The 17,192-nt window shown below is 45.0% G+C and overlaps 1 protein-coding gene across 27 annotated transcripts in view; it reads left to right on the forward strand.

Annotated features, from left to right (window-relative positions):
• Positions 1-446: 446 nt before the first annotated feature.
• LOC104912096 (uncharacterized) overlaps positions 447-17,192 on the forward strand; it is a 106,164-nt gene continuing 89,418 nt past the window's right edge. For 23 of the 27 annotated variants that reach the window (XR_014884657.1, XR_014884660.1, XR_014884662.1 and 20 more), the window contains exons 1-8: positions 447-796; positions 936-1,030; positions 3,281-3,374; positions 4,769-4,842; positions 5,026-5,293; positions 6,303-6,462; positions 12,083-12,167; positions 12,568-12,927. Coding sequence is in view for 1 of the 27 variants with exons in the window: in XM_085229284.1 (XP_085085410.1) it covers positions 12,910-12,927 (18 nt within the window). In the remaining 26 variants the exon portion in view is untranslated. Of the gene's footprint in view, positions 797-935; positions 1,031-3,280; positions 3,409-4,768; positions 4,843-5,025; positions 5,294-6,302; positions 6,463-12,082; positions 12,168-12,567; positions 12,928-17,192 lie in introns of all 27 variants that reach the window. The other 4 variants (XR_014884658.1, XR_014884661.1, XR_014884655.1 and 1 more) reach the window with 4 other exon arrangements.

Below are 17,192 nucleotides of genomic sequence, written 5' to 3' on the forward strand. Positions count from 1 at the left end.
CACCTGCCTTTAATGTAGGGCTTCAGATGATATCAGCAAGCTCAATCTCAGCCAGAGGGTGATGAAGGATTAGGAAATGCAGCAGGGTTTTGGTTTTGCTGCTGAGTCGGTTTATTTTTCCATCCTTGCCATCTCAATTTCCCTCTTTGTAGGCAGAGAAGGAACAAATGTCTCTAGGTATCTCCCTGGGATCATAGAATGGCCTGGGTTGAAAAGGACCACAATGCTCATCCAGTCCCAACCCCCTGCTATAATATGTTAGAAAATGATAACATAATGAGGCCTTTGTAGCACATCCCTGAGATGGAGAGAAGTGATAATCAAAACGTTTTAGGAAAAAGGCACTTCCTCAACTTCAACCTTTAACAGAAAAGGTGTGAAAGGAAAAGTGAAAGCAGCCTTGGCCAGGAGCAGCACTGCCCGTTTCCCTTGGTTGCTCTGCACACAAACTGCACCAGGCAGCGCAGCACTGCACATGCATACAGCACTCTGCCTCAAGTGGCTTTACCACAGTAAAAGGAGTATCAGCTTTTGCTTATAAATGAGATGAAAGGTTTTTCATGAGAGGAAAGCAGTTCAGCAGGCAGGGGGAGGATGAGTGGGAAGGCAGACGGGTCATGGAACAAAGCTGGATGTGGATATGAGATGGTGGTCTTTGGTCTCAGGCATTGCAAGATTGGCTGGTGATGTGTCTGCTTGTATTTTTCAGGAAGGAAAATGAATGACACTGGGATTCATAAATAACCAGTGAAGCTATGAAAGCTCAACACGGAGCTGAGGCAAAGAGCTGCTGCAGGTAAGGAGCCAGCGGTGCTTTGTAGTGTTGGGCAGCAATGGAAGTGGTGAGCAGCAAAATCTCCTTCTTTAAAACAACGAGTAATTGCATTTTCCGTGAATGAGATTATTCACTGTGATAAATCCCATAATTTTCTTAGTAGGTCCGCTGAAGGCTGTGATTGGTGCCATGGATGGCACAGAGGCTGAGTGAAGGGCAGATCCAGAGCACCTTCAACCTCCTCCTGCTGATGAGGTGAGTGGGAGCTGCCCCATGTGCAGGGACCCTGAACTTGTTACCAGCTCGAAATACCCTAGGGATTGTGTGTGAGGTTTGGTTTCATTGTAGTTTGTTTAGATTTGTCTTATTATGCTCTTTTTCTCCAAGTTTACAGTTGGAAAGGGAGAAGCAGAGCAGGCTTTGGGATACATAAATGTCTTTATTGGACTATTGCATAATGTAATGCTATTTGCACCTAAGGACAGCAGTGTAAATCTTGGTGAAACAAACTCATTCCAGAAAGATTATATATATGTAGATTATTTGCCTCCTAACCCTGTGCATTTCTTCCCTACTGCAATAAATAAGCAGCTCTGTGTACCACTGCAGTCTCTGAGGATATTTGCAGAGATAAACATGTGCTGAAGTCCTTGTGGGATGGGGACTTCCCAAAGAGCATTGAGTAGGAAGCAGAATGAAGCAGGAATATTGCCACTGTCCTTCCTATCGGAAAACTGTGGCTCCATTCCTGCTGGTGGGTCAGGGGGACCCTCCTGCAGCACACCTTGGTTCTGCTCTCTCAGGTTTGCCCTCCTTGGCAGTAGGAGGAATTTCAAGGAGATTTCAGGGCAAAATCGGAGCGACTGTGCTGGGAGAAAACGGAGAACTTTCCCTTCAAAAACGCCTACCCCGATATTTATGAGCACTGCTTCCAGAACAGAAACGTCACCCCCTCTTGAGACGGGAAGAAAATCCCCTGCCTCAAATCCCGAGCAGCGGTGTGTCACGTCTACCAACAAAAGCCCCAAAAAACAGTGACAGAATTATTCCCAGCAGCAGCTCTGCTCCTAAAACAGGAGCTCCAAGAAATCCCTCGGAGAGTTGATTTTATTCCACTTTATGAAGCAGGAGATCAGGCAAGGCAAGGAAGAATGGCAGCTGAAAAGTCTCTAAAATAGATGGTCAGAATTTACACTTCCCATTTAGCAGCTGGGTTGGCCATGGGGTGGGAAAACCAATGTGGGACCACCTCCAAGTCCCAGGGGGTCTCTGGGCGTATCCTCCAGGTTCATTGCATCCCCAGGTACATGGGGTACACCACCCTCTTCCTTCATCCCGTTGTCAACTGCAGCTCTGGGCAACTTCTGCCTGCTGGGCAGCACAAACTCAAGTCCTTTTGGATTCATTCTCTTAGGATGGAGTGGCACTAATAGCTGAGATTTCCTTAACAGAGCCCTGCTTGTTTATAAAGTCCTTGACAGAGCCCTGCTTGTCCTTGGCCTTCTTAGTGCAAAAGGAAGAGAAGCTCGGTGTGTTTGGGAATGCATGGCCAATGAATGCAGCTTGTGGAGAGCGCCTGCTCCATGCCCCAGCTGCTCTGAGAGCCTTCAGGCACTCTGCGTTCTCATTTCCATCCATGGGCAGCAGCTCTCCCATGGCCTGCAATGCAACCTATCTTCTCCCAGCTCAGCTTCCCAGGCAGTCTCTGTGAGTGCTGAGGGCTGCTGTCTGCAGAGATTTCACTTGCACATGTCAGGCTGATGCCTCCATCAGTGAACTGGCTGCTGCTAGACATACTGCTGAAAGCCAGGAGGAGTTCATCATAAATGCCATCCTTCTGGGAACGAGCCTTCAGCACCAGAAGCTAATGTGCTAAAGTGGCAGAGCTTTTTTTAATCATTATTGCTGAAAATGAGTCACACCTTCAGCTATGCAGACATATGTGGCTGCAGTGAGCTCACAAACCTATCCTGGGTCACTGCCCTATGGGGACTCACTGCCTATGGTAGTGGTGGAATGAGAGTGCTGGGTACTTTGAAAAATAGATTTTCTTCATTCTAGGTAGTCCATATGTCAACAGGGCATGCAGTATAGTTTCTAGAACATTTATTGAGAATACAGTCGTCTTCAGGAGATATGGAGTAGGATTTCTCCTTGTTCATCTATGCCTTGGCCGAGAAGCTCCCCAAAATTGTTGGTTGGCATTCAGTGAGTTGTGGTTTAAAAATCTGATTTCCAGGAATAATTATAATAATAATAAAAAGTTACCATTATGAAGAAGCAATGGGCAGCAGAGGAGGTCAGCCCTGCTGAGTGAGCCCACGGAGCTGCAGCTGGCAGCAGGTGCTCTTGGCTGCAGAGAGCTCCCACTCCATTGCTGGCACTCCGGGGGAGCTGCTGGATGTGGCACAGATTGCCTTTTCCAAGGAGCTAGGAAGCAGTAAATAAATAAAGATGTGAGTAACTCAGATGGGACCCTTCCAATCTTTGGTTGTTTTCCTACAGCAGAACCCTCCAGATAGCACTGTGGGATGAAAGGCTTTGCTGCCCGCTGCTCCTCTGTGCCTGACCAGCTGCTGGGACTGCCAGGAAGAGAGCTGTAAGAATCTTCTCATAGAATCATGATAATCATGGTAAGGTGGCCATTGCTGTACAGAGGATTGTCAACCATTGTTACTGTGGAAACCTTTGAAAACGTGAGTGTTTCAGCTGCATCCTACAGAGGTCCTCGTGCATAGGGAAATAATGCAAGAAATGACAAATCTACAACCTATTTTTAGCTGAGAAAATGTGCTTTTGTAATTAGATTACCCGGAATTTAGTTAGAAAGCATTTTCTGGTCACAAATAGTCCTTGGCCATCGCTTCCTTTTCTCTCTGTATTCATTATGAGCCTTCCACATCTATTATCTACTTCCTTTTGGTCACACTTGTGTGAAATCTGTTCAATTAGTCTTAAAGCAGATTCGATGAATACAATATGGGAACTAATACAGCAATTAAATGGACTTAGGGTTTCTTTTCTTGTCCTTGTGAAGAACTCCACAATCCACAGCATTTTCAGCCAGAAACGCAGCACCAACGTCAGCTGAACAGTTGCTATTCTTTGTAGTGGTGGAGGTCAAAACAATGTGGGTGTCTGTACTGCTATTAAAATGCAATTCATCGAAGTTGGAAAAAATGACACATGAGCATGGAAAATGTTTAACACCCTTAGCTCCCTGAGGTTTTTTCAGTTTTTTGCATTTTCTTGCCCTGGATTTTGAAATCCTGTGGATCTTCTATGCTTCCTGGAAGCAATTGTGTATCAGTGAGTCAGTGATTGTGATATTACAAATCTCAGTCCCTACCGTGTTGCCGTTCCTTACACAGAGCTGAGAAGAAATCCCATAGAGGAGACAACTTCCCTTCTCCCTAAGGAGAAATGAATTTCCTACTACTCTTTTGAGGATGCTGGCATGGACCACTTGTAGCAATAGCAATTTCTGTCTAATAGCTTTGTTACAGACATGAAACTCTGTAGTCTAATGAGCTGTACGCTTTAACGATGTCCCGATAATGGTAGAACAGAAGACGTGTTTTTTTCTTTTTTATTTCTGAATGTGTAAAAGGCTGAGAATAATGAGGTATGGAAGGATGAAGCATTTGGGTGGAGTATTGTAAACTCTTGACTCAGGCAGTGGACTATTGAAAAATAAGGGTATTTCCCTTTTCACTCAGGGTGGTGAGGCACTGGAACAGGTTGCCCAAGGAGGTTGTGGATGCCCCATCCCTGCAGGCATTCAAGGCCAGGCTGGATGTGGCTCCGGGCAGCCTGGTCTGCTTGTACATAGCAGGGGGTTGGAACTGGATGAGCATTGTGGTCCTTTTCAACCCAGGCCATTCCATGATTCTATGATTAGTGATATCTTGCTTTATTGAAGAGCTCATTATGCTCTCTCTTAATGTTAACCTCCATGATTAGAGTTAATCTCTTAAATGGTGTTTGTTGCAGATGCTCTGTGATAAATTGGATCTAATGGCACAAAGTAATCCTGAGCCTTCAAGTGATGCCTGCAGTTTGGACAGGTGTGTGTGCTGGTATCGCTGTCCCTATAGCTCTTCCCTGTGCACGGGGCTAACAAGGCTGCTGGGAGCCCCCAAGCACAGTCATTGCCTTGTGGAAGCCATGGCCTTATAATGATTTGGCAAATGTTATAAATAAGGCATTGCTTTTATTTTTCTTTTTGATGGATGCTGATCTTCTAACAGGAAAGGAAGTGAGAAATAACACCTGCGAGGTGCTGTGAGGCTCAGCAGTGTTGTCAGTGCTGTTAGAAAGATGCCATGAAGCTCACACAAAGGGCAGGGAGTGAACAGCAAACTTATTCTGATGGACGGAGGAAATTTGGATCTGAACTTCAAATGAATGCTCCTTACATTCCTTCTTCCTCCTGGGCTCATGCAGAGAAGCCACTCCTTTGTCCCTTCTGAGGGTCACAAACAGCACCTACAGCCCAACCATCTATAGCATCAAGTGGTGCGTAAGCTCTCATGTGGATTTGGAGCACGTCTCGACGTCCTCTTTATGTCCCCACATCACTGTGTGTAATGCAGTCAGATGCCGTCGCTCAGGGTGCACAGGGCTGCTGGGACCTCACTGCCCACATCCCCCTGGGACACACAGAGCCTTGGTGCAATGCCACTGAACTTCTCTGGTAATTGTTGTAGGAATTATTCATGATGCACGCCTGGCAGAATTCATAGAGGTTTCCTTGGGAAGCTGCAGATCTTCAGGGACTCAGCTAGTTGATATTCACAGAGCTCATTTTTATTGCAGAAATATCCAGTTTTCTAACTATTCTTTAAAAAGTGAGGTAGTCTTCCCTTGTCTGAATGAGAAATGCATGTTTTCTTTAACATTTTGGCAATTGCACTGTGAAACAGAACAACACCACGCCTGGGCTAACAGGGCTTGAGGCTCAGCTCATCTTCTCAACTCTCTGCTCTTTGAACTTGTGTTGGCTTCATCCAGAGTGAATTCTTCCTTGGGAAAAAGGGCAAAAATGAGTTGTCCGATGGGTCTGTGCTCCCTGCACAGTGCTGAAGTGCTGTTAATGCAGTGTGTTTCCTCTACTCTGTCCCTGCTGACTCTGTGAACTCTGCAGGTAGGGACAGACTCTAAGGAAGCAGTGGGTGTTTGCTGATGGCCTTACCCCAAAATCATTGCTAAGCTGATGCACAGGCTTCTTGGTACATGGTGAGGATTCTCATAGCAGATCATCTGGTTTGGACGCTGAGGTTAAAGCTACAATTTGTGTTTTGGAGAGTCTGGTAAGGAAATCAGTCTGACAGATGCCACCAGTGCCAAACATCGACAGTGGTTTTGCTGTTCTCGTTTTTACTTTTGTCTGTCACCTCCTCTTGTGCCTTTGAAGGCACAAATGAATCAACACAAACACTGTGGTCTTCATAGGCAGGAAAATCAAATTTGATGAGACTGTTCCATGTAATGTTTAATTAAGTACATTCTTTGCCTTCAATTCTAGGATGTTGACATGATTGACTTCAGCGCCATTTGGTTGATCAGGACACACACTGCCTCCAGCTCCATGTGCCTCATCCAGGACAGAGCTTGGTCTGTGGTCACATTCAAACACGCTCCACCCTGCGACCCACCAATACTTCCTCTGCAAAGTTAAATAAGAGGTGAGGTCTCGAATTTTGTTATGATTGATAGTTGGCTCAGATTGTTTGGTCACCACTGAACAAATGATTTCTTTCTCCCTTACCCTTTGCCAATATCAGTGATGTTCTGTTCAGCTGCCTTTTCTCTTTCTATGCAAGTAATGCAAATCAGTGTGAAAGAGGGGGATAGAGCTGAAGTCATACTCCAAGCCATTTCATTTGTCCCATTAACAGGTGTTGTTTTGATTTGAATTCATTTTCCTCAAGAAAAATGCTGAAATGGAGTTTTGAAGTAGGACCACCCATTGTGAAATGTCAAAAAATGTGCTGTGTTTCTTTACAAAGAATGGTGCAGGCTCCTGAGAACAAACCCTGCAGATAAGCCATCCAAGGGCCGAGGCAGTGAGTATGCGATAGGCAGTTTTTGTAAGTGGAACTTCTTTCAAAACTGCAGAGCAAAGAGAAAACCGTATTTTTAAGACTTCAGTTGCTGCCTCCTGAGCTGATGCATCCTGTCAGATTGGATCTCTCATGTCACGTTACAATCTGACTTCAGATGTCACAACCCAACACATCAGCCACGAATCTGCCAGCTTGGTCTTCACGAGAGTGATTTGAAGAACAAGCTTACAAGGAGAGCTTTTATTTTTGGATCCACTTCCACAGAATGTTTCAGGCCAGATACATCTTCTAAAACCTATCCTAGATGAATACATGCATGGCGTGTGCACACCTGCAGCATGTAAGGCTGTGTTGAGTACATGGATAATATTTGATATCTTCGAGTTCTTTGGCTGCTGCTGTGATTTCCTTCTGTGCCAGTTATGGGGCCCTGCCCCAGCACAGAGTCCCATACAGCAGCCATGTTTACGCCTGTGGGACGTGCACCATGAAAATGACTTTGGGGTGCAAGCATGTGGGCATTTCTAATGAGTTTTTGTCAGTTTGATGGCCATTATGTTATTTATTTGTTTGAGCAAAAGCAACTAGAAGAAGACTGTGTCTTCAGTGTGGGTGAATTCAGCTCTTTCAGCACGGGGGGGCTGCCTGCCATGCCTGAGAGCTGCCCCTGAGCTCCTCTCGGAGCTGAACTGCCTGCTGCTTCAGTAGATAGGGCACGTGGGGAGCTTTCTGCTGGAGAAAAGTGCTGATGTAGTGAGAGCAGTGAGCCTTTCTGGGAGCATCCCTCTGCTGCTGTGTACAGCTGGGGGATGTGTTGGCTTTGTCTCCATGGGGAGGTCTTCCCCTGATAGTACTGGGAGGCTGCAGTGTCATTTAGGCTTGGTGGTTGCTTGAGTTCTGCTGTTTAGTGATAAAGCTCTTCTCTCTCCTTGGGTTGTATTAACCTTATGGTATACATTCACACTGCGTGAAATAAAAGAAGTTGTATTAGAATGATGGTGCAGGTTTGTGCTGCCACTGGGATTTGGGCTCTTACAGATGCTAAAATAATGGTTCTACGCAAGGTGTGTTTGCATACACACCTTGAATTCCCCATTACTTCTTATTTAAATGCTAATCACATTTACGGCGAGTTAGTTAGAATACTTAGTGGGCATCCTGCTACTCCGTGGACACGAAAGCACAAATGGGAGAGCTAAATTCTGCTTTCGTGTGATCTTTCTAACAAATCAATCTTGCAGTGAAATTCTGTGCTGGTTAAAGTTCTCCTTTTCTTATTGTCTTTCCATTACATTATCCAGTGTACTTTCCTGCCAGACCTAGATGACAGGTCTGGCAGGATTGCTCCATCCCTGGAGGAGGTGTTCAAGCCCAGGTTGGATGGGACCCTTGGCAGCCTGGTCTGGTATTAGATATGGAGGTTGGTGGCCCTGCCTGCAGCGAGAGGTTGGAGCCTCATGATCCTTGAGGTCCCTTCCAACCCAAGCCATTCTGTGATGTTATGACAGTAACACAGCCCCAGAAGAGAGAGGGGAATGGTGCAGGGTTGCTGCAGAGGGCAGTGGCCAAGGAGGTGCCACCTGCTCCCTCACATCTGGATGATGCAACCTGGGGTCTGGCTCATCAATCTGGTCAAATGAAGAAGTCTAATTTCATGCCTGGGAATGATGGGCATGCAAATAATTAGTACAGCATTTACTCAGGATGCTTTTTCAGAGCAGTGCTGACTGTGGGTCTCTGCTGTCCCACTTGTGTCACTGACGATCAGACCCTTGCAAAGGTGAAAACGTCATTAAAAAACTCTTTCTCTTTATACTTTCTTCTCATGGCTGTCCCCATGACAAGTCTATAATGTGTTCTCATTATGTCACAAGGCCAGAGATCAGAGCCTGTATGGATAATAAAAATATATCCTCTTTGTCAAGCAGCAGCATCTGTCTTAACAGCAGAAACTATCTGGTGGAAAGCAACATTTTTTGCAAGCCATTTCCTGCACAGTCAATTAACCTTCCAAACCAGAGTCTCGTGTTGTTTGCTGGGCAGAAATAGTCTTTTAGGACTACAATTTAATTAACATGACTGAAGGGAGGTGGCTGGGGGAGCGAGGTGTTTGCACAGCCTTGTCTGACCAGCTTTGGGCACATGGAGTTTACCAGGAGTAAATGATTGTGTTTGGCACCTGCTCAATGTTGTGCTTTAACTGCTGTTCTTCCAGACACGCTCCTAGGAATTAAAGTCATCACGTTGTGTTTTACAATATATTTTTTTTTATGTATTATTGATGGCCCCTTATAAAATAAAATTGCATCCCATTCATAGTAATGTAATTGAAAAGTTTCAGTCTATTAATGTTTTATTGCTGGAGGGGACAGTAGCGGGTTGTTTGAGCTACACAGTGCATCCCAAAGGGCACGAGAACTTGTGGAAAATATGGAAAATATAACTTTCAATGAATGTATTAAATTGTTACAGCTTGTTCCTGATAGCGGTTCCCTTGTGCAGTAATATCATTTTCTTTTGCTCTGTGAGGAGGCAGCGGCGCCTCCTGTTTACAAGGGTGGATGGTGATAGGAGAAGGGGGAATGGTTTTAAAGTGAGACAGGGGAGGTTTAGGTTGGGTATTAGGAGGAAGTTTTTCACTCAGAGGGTGGTGAGGCACTGGAACAGGTTGCCCAAGGAGGCTGTGGATGCCCCATCCCTGCAGGCATTCAAGGCCAGGCTGGATGTGGCTCTGGGCAGCCTGGGCTGCTTGTACATTGCAGGGGGTTGGGACTGGATGAGCACTGTGGTCCTTTTCAACCCAGGTCATTCTATGATTCTATGAACAGAGCACGTAATCAGGAGGGGCTAAAACCCCGTGGATACAGATGAGGGCTATTTGTGGGACAAACTGCATCTGCCCAATGAGAGACGTTTCAGCAGTGAGCTCAAGAGTCCAACATCTGTCCTGAGAGAGATGATAAGACTTTAATAAAGAAGTAAGGCTACAACCCAACTTCAGTGCCAATGTGGTGGCTTGCTCAGGTAAGGGTGTTGTCATAATATGAATCATAGCATAATAGAATGGCCTGGGTTGCAAAGGCCCACAGTGCTCATCAGTCCCAACCCCCTGCTGTGTGCAGGTCATCAACCAGCAGCCCAGGCTGCCCAGAGCCACATCCAGCCTGGCCTTGAATGCCTGCAGGGATGGGGCATCCACAGCCTCCTTGGGCAACCTGTTCCAGTGAACACCTCTGGCAAATTCAGTTGCACGCTAACACCAAACCTCTTGTGTTAAGGTCAATGGGAATTGTGCAGTTAAATGGGGAAAAAAAAATCATTTAAAATTAGAATTTCCTAATCCAAAACTGGTGAAAAGCCACTGAGGGAGAAGGATTTCCATTTCCATTTCCACCCTCTGTCTGCCTCAAGCGTTGTTGATTTTTGGCTTGAACAATCCAGCATAAAAACTAAACTGTGTGATGAAATAGCCAGGTACCCAGTGTGAGAGATCTCTGTATTGCTATTAGTTTTGTGAACAAGAGTGTCTTTAAAGCTGTCAGGCAAATGGAGGCTACAGTTACCCAGCTTAAATGAGAGTGAAGATATGCAATGGTTTTTCCATCTTTAATAAATAAAATAATTTCTTGGCAAGTGGCTGGCATGCCGAACTTTGGTATGAAAAATGAGTTCTATTCACATTCTGTTTTTCATCCTCCTCATCAAGCAAACAAAGCAACTGTGGGCCCCAGACTAAAACTGCTGGAGGAGGCAGAAATACAGTGCTCACTTGAACTGAGACTAAAGCTGAGCTTCAAAAGACCTAGAGAAACGTATGGATTGCAAAGGAGGAACCTCACTGGATTTTTGTATTCAAAGGAGGTAGTATTCCCTTTCTGGTGCCTGAAGTTTAGTTTGCAATGCTGATGGGAGCCTGAAAGTGTTCAGGGAGAATCATCCACCAAGTGCATGCAGAGGTGGTTTAACACTGGCCTCCAAACCGAGGGAAGGAAGGCTTCTTGCGACCACACTGTGACTATATATTCAAGTGAAGATTGGGTAATTATGGGTTCTGATGTTTCCCAAATAAGAAAACCCAATTTGCTTGGCTTCCTGCTCTTTCCTCCAGGATAATGACTGTGTCCACAAGCACTTAATGGAGATCCCTGTTGCAGAAGATGACTTCCAGCCTGGGGATGCCTCTTCTGAAGCACTGCAGCCCCACACTCTGGGGCACTGTGCCCAGGACAATTTTCCTACTGTGCCCAAAGGGGACAGCCTCACATTCTGGAATCTCTGCTGCTCTAACCACCACCGGTCTGGTGGTTGGTGACCCTGCATATAGCAGGAGGGTTGAAAATAAGTGGTCATCGTGGTCCTTTGAAACCTAGGCAATTCTATGATTCAATGAATTACTTATATTTGCAGCAAGAAACTTTTCTTTCCATGGGAAGTGGCTTCACAGCAATAGTTTGGAGAGGAACCAGGAGGAAATAGTGCTGGGCTGGTTGGGGCTGCCCTCACCCCAGGTCCCCACAGACCATCTTCACTGCAGCACACACACGGCTCTGCTCCTCCAGGGAGAACATCTGCAACCAGCAAATCTCTCCTGCCTTGATAGTCCAATTTGTTGACGACAGAAAGATTCGCTTTTCAGCAAGAAATATATTTATGAAGTTTGAAAGGATTAGCTAGGCATCTTTTTGCAATTCAATAAGTAGTTTACGATCAATTTTCGCTAACACCAGCACTTCTGTAAGAAATTGGTCTCTGGTTTTGAACAATAGTTTTGCTGGGCGTCTGTTGTGAAAGGAAGCTGAAGGGTCTTACTGTCTGACAGGGATTACAATGCTGAAAACCACCATCAGTTTCTGAAAACTGTAAGTTCTGATGAAATTCCCAAAGTAAAAGTGATATATTAAGCCAGTGCAGATCAGGGAAGTTCCACTAGGTTTAGCAAAGCTAGCTTGCATTGCTTGAAGATGTCATCTTTTTTCAGTTGCCTTTGAGAATATAGCAAATGTGCTCCTGAGTCTTTTGGATCATTGGCAGAGTGTATCAGCTAGGAAGTACAAGAAGCAAAATGATCCAGAAATCTCTGTCACTCATTCTGTTGAAAAATAACTCTCATCAACTGTGCAATGAATTGCATTTCCAAAATTCCATTTAATTTGAATGAGATTCACATCTTACACTTCAGAAATGTCTGTGAAGAGTCCCCATGTCCACTGCTTTTAAGAACATCACTGCTTGGTTGTAGTTTCAGATGGAAATCTACATTGCCAATAGGACAGTTGACACAAACTGGCCAAAGGGGTGTCCTTTCAGCTCAACTCTTTGAAAGGGTAGGTAATGGTAGGAAAATGGTTTTAAGTTGAAGGAGGGAAGATTTGGGTTGGATTTCAGGGGGAAGTTCTTTACAGAGACAGTGGTGAGGTGCTGGAACAGCTGCCCAGAGAGGCTGTGGATGCCCCGTCCATCCCTGGAGGTGTTCAAGGCCAGGTTGGATGGGGCCCTGGGCAGCCTGTGATTCTGTGATCCCATACCATGTGACATCACATGGAACTGCAAAATGGAGGGAGTTGGCTGGAGGCAGATGCTGCCTGGGCACTGGCTGGGCATGGGTTGCTGATGGTGAACAATTGCGTTGGGCATCACTCATTTTGTGTATTTTTCTTGATGTCGTTTTTTTTTTTATCCTTTTTTCCCCTTTCTTATTAAACTGTCCTTATCTCAACCCCCAAGTTCCTGCACTTTTGAGCCCTCTCCCCAGCCCCATTGGCATGGGAGTGAGTGTGGTGCTGAGCTGCTGCTGGATTAAACCACATCAACTTTGTCTTCTGCACAGCAAGTCTTTCTGAAAGGCATAACACAGGAACTGCTCAAGAAGTGGCTTCTTTGAAGAGAAAAGTAGCAACACAGAAAAGAATAGAAATTGCAAAATCAACAGCAAATGTGGTGGAGAAAATAAACACCGTTGGCTCTTCCTGAGCATTTTCATTCATGAGATACAGCGCAGTTCAACTTTTAAATCAAGTCAGCTCATACAATTTCATGGTGGTCAAATAGGAGAGAGACTTCTACAGCATGGAGGATTACAAGTGGGTAAGTGGCTGTCTCCCCTACCAGAAAGGAGCCTCCAGCAGAGAGCAGATTGTCCCCATGGGGAGCAGCAAGTGGCTTGGGAAGGCCTGGGGAGTTGGGCTGAGGTTTGTATCTTCCTGTTTGAGAGGTGCAGGGCTGCTAGAATCCTTTTTTCTTTAAATGCTGCCTGGGTTTGCGTGGGGATTGTTCTCTGCCAGAAACCAAAGAGCAAGCGATTCTTGCAATGACAAGTTCAATAAATGTAAAATATTGGTTTCTTTCCTAGCCTTGAACAGATACTTAGAGACCAACTTCAGTCAAGCCAGAGTGGGAAAGTGTCTTTTCAAAGAGAGGCGAGATTAAAGTATATTTCCTGAATGACAAAGTTTGTGTGATAGCAGCAATTACTCTTCAGCCTAAAGGCTGGTTTGAATTTAACTTCTGTTTTTGTTATACGGAACTACAGTGCTCTGTGGAGTGAAATATGGAGAATTCTGATTTCTCCTTGGCTGAAATCTCTTCTGGTGTTCTGGCTTGGTGAGTGGCTGGTGGGGTATTTACAGGCACTTGCAGAGCATGGCTGCCAGCTATCCAGCTATTACTTTTGGCAAATGAGATTCATGTCTTCAGATGTCCTGCTGTCAGTGCAATACCTGCCACGCAAAGCTGTTTCTAGCTCCTTGTAGAGCTCTTTTCAGACTGGAAGCCCTCACTCCCTGCAGTGGGAGCCTGGCAGTAGGGGCATTTCTGCAGCCTGGGGTCAGCTCGGGCCCCACTGCATCTTCTCCCAGAGTGACATGGGCATGAGTCTCTGGATTGCTGGTTGGGAAGGCTGCAAGGTCTCCCAGTGCTGTGTCATGCTGGGGAGCTCTCCAGCTTCATCTCAGGTGTGTTCAACTTTACGGTAACACTTCCTTAATTCTGTTTTTTCTGGACAGATGGAATTTCTTCTCATGTTTTGTGGAAGTGTTTTTACCACTTCGGCTTTATTATGCATTAAGATCAATGATGTATTTTGAGCTGCATGTGGTGCCTGTAATGAATTCTGCTGCCAAATTTGTGCTGTTTACCCAACGGGCACGGAAATTTGAAGGCTGTAGATGTAGACCTCATTAGCAGCAACGATTTAATTTCCTAATCCAATATGATGTCTTGATACTGCGGTGCTAAGAGCAGGAGAAGTACTTGATTAACCCAGGAAAGAAGAGTGGGAAGATCCTGGAGCTTCCTGCTGCTGTGAGACAAGGATGCTCCTGGGCACAAACCTTGCAGGGCCAAAAGAAAGCATTTGGGGTGGTTCCAGCTTTTGATTCTGATTTTTATGGTGTTATTGCCCTTCTTTTTTTACATTGCCCTATTCCTTCCTCCTCTTTCAGAGCTTATTTGTTACTATGGAGACAGGAAAACAGTTCACGGGAGAGAAACTTCACCATGCGGATGGGGCATGGTGACAAATTGGATTATATAGGGCTGAGAAATTGAGTATTGGTTAATGGATAAACAGGCATTTTACATAAGTTATATATTTTCAATATAATAGGATGTCTGTTTTAGTTGTTCTGTTGTGGATTTATTAGTGCTTGAAGAAGAGAGAAGCAAACAGCCTTAATTGAAGACCCTAGAGGATGGCAGCATTAGAAATGGCCTTTCCAAGTATTACACTTCTTGTGGAATGTAATAGTTTATGCTTCTGTGAGCTTTTATTGATGCCAGTTGTGGTTATCCTAATGCTTGTAATATATTCATTTACTGATATATGTGCTTGGAGAAAGAGAAACATCCCTGAAATTCAAACACTTACGCAAGATAAACAAACAAACCAAAAGAACACAATTAAAGCCATGCTTACCAGAGCTCAGAGAAGCAGCCAGAAGGTGAGGAGCACGAGGGATCTCCTCAGGTCCCAAAGCCACACTTTGGACAGCTGGCCTCAGTTACAGGGTTTTTGTCCATGGATGTGATAAAAGCAGCATCAGGCTCACCGGCCAAGCATGTCATTATTAATCTGAATTCAGATATTAATTGCAGAGACTGAAAGAGAGAGATGATTATATTACTTCTTCATCCTTTTCCTCAAAGAAAATGTGTTTATTTATACCAGCCTGTTTTGTTTCCTGCTGTTCCGTAGTTCAGAGCTGCTCACAGTGTTTTTATTCCTTGTCTTCTCCATGGATAGTATTATCAGTGTGATATTGGTTTGATGATGGATAGAGGGGCAGACTGTGGAGATGTCTTTTGCATTGTTCTATACTTTAGTAGTATTGATTTCAGAGCATGTGATTCCTGTACTGCAATTGACCTCTCCTTGTCAGGTTATTTTTAGGAGTTGTTTATAGGATTGCTAAAAAAAAAGGCTAACCTGAGATCAGTGTTTTAGGATATCTGATGTTTTGCAGATTTTGGCTCCTTTAATGCAAACTCTTTGAAGTCCTAGGGGCAGCATCTTTCTAGACTGACTGTAAATATTAAGCTTCCAGGAATGGCATTGCCAGACAGTTCATTTGCTGTGCAAAGTGTGTATGTAGGATGTAGCAGGGTGAATATGGGGAAAACACAGTGGCAACACAGAGAAAGGATCTCTTCCAGCAGCAAAAATTTACTCTGATCACAGCACTCTTCTGGCACAGCTTGGGCTCCTACCAGGCAGCACACTCCTATGTGCCATTTCATGGGCTTTGGTCCCAGATCACACAGTGGTCCAGGATGGGGCTCAGAACTGCTAAAAACACAGAGAGCAGCCTGCTTTTGAAGAGACTGAGGGTAGAGTCTGGTACACATGAGCTGTGTCTTCTGCCAGCAGGCACAAGGAGACCATTGCTTCTTGGTATAGTCAGGGTCATATAGCTTGCTTCTCACAAGCATTATTAAATATTTATTAATAAATATATCCACAGCACATTAATGTAATAACCACACTGTATTTTCCCATATGAGACACAAGTTGTAATGAGGACAACACTGAACAGGCCCTGACCTTGCAGTGTGCTCGTTTTTCCTCTGCCCTGAATAGATGGATGTTAATCTGTGGTAATACGAGAGTTTTGGGCTTTCCTTGCTCAGAAAACCCAGGGGAAGGCTATGGAAGAAAAGACATTTTTCTCAGACAGGCTGCTTTCCCTGCTGCCCTGCAGCACCTCTGGGTGGGCAGCCCCGCGGGGAGCACAGCGGCTGTGCTGGGAGGGAAAGCTCTGCAGAATGGTGACCACTTGTGAGAAGGTTTGGTTTATGTCTGTGTTTCAGCTTAGTGCAGGAAAAATAACAAAAAACTTCTGGTGTGCAATGTCAAAAACCAAAAGTAAGGGCTAATTTCAGCATGGTGCTGACTGGGAGACTTCTGCAGCCACCCAACAGAGAGCAAATCTCTGTTAAACTAAAGAGAAAGGCCTCAAGTTGTGCCAGGGGAGGTTCAGGTTGGATGTTTAGCAAAGAGCGATCAGGTGCTGGATTGGGCTGCCCAGAGAATGGTGAGGTCAGTGACCCTGGAGGTGCTCAAGAGACATTGAGATGTTGCACTGAGGGACACGGTTTAGTGGGGAAATTTCGGTGATAGCTGGATGGTTGGACTGGATGGTCTTGGAGGTCTTTTCTAACCTCGGTGATTCTGTGATTCTAAACATAATGGGAATTTATTATCCAGATCCCTTCTTGTTCTGGCTTTGAAAGCCTCCCAAGCTGTGGAGCATCCAAAGATGCTGAGGGGTGCTTTAGTGCAACTCACCCCAGCTCCTGGTGGCTTTTTTCAGTCTGATGCAGCACAGTTTACAGGGTTTCTATGCAACTTCAGCAGAGCTTCCTGAAATCCAGAATGAATTCTGGTGCTTTAATTAGTACAGAAATGAACTGCTTTTAATGCGTATCTGTTTTGAGTCTTCGTACCCCTGGACAGAACAGCTGTTAGTGATTTGCCACAATACCTGCATTTAATTTGGGCAGTTGGTGAATGGCAGTGTTTGCCAAATCATAAACAAGACAGACACTGATTCCAATTATCCAGCCTTGTTTGCTGCTATGATAAACTTGGGGTCAAAGTGCTCTGATGTAAATTGAAAGTAAAGCACTGTGGCTAAGTGACTTCCACTGTTCTCCCTTCTGCTGCAGCTCCACTTCAGGATTCAGGTGTCTAATGTAAGCTCTGAAAGCTAAATGATGCAAAGTGCTAATACTGCTTGGGCAGGATGGTACCAAAAATGTGAAGGCATGTTTATTCACAACTAATAGTGTCATATAATTGAAATGATTTGCGCTCACCAAATTCATACAGATTCATTCATCGTGCTTTCAGAGCA

Source organism: Meleagris gallopavo, chromosome 8 (assembly GCF_905368555.1).
Source record: "Meleagris gallopavo chromosome 8, MGAL_WU_HG_1.1, whole genome shotgun sequence".
Taxonomy (NCBI): Eukaryota; Metazoa; Chordata; class Aves; order Galliformes; family Phasianidae; genus Meleagris; species Meleagris gallopavo.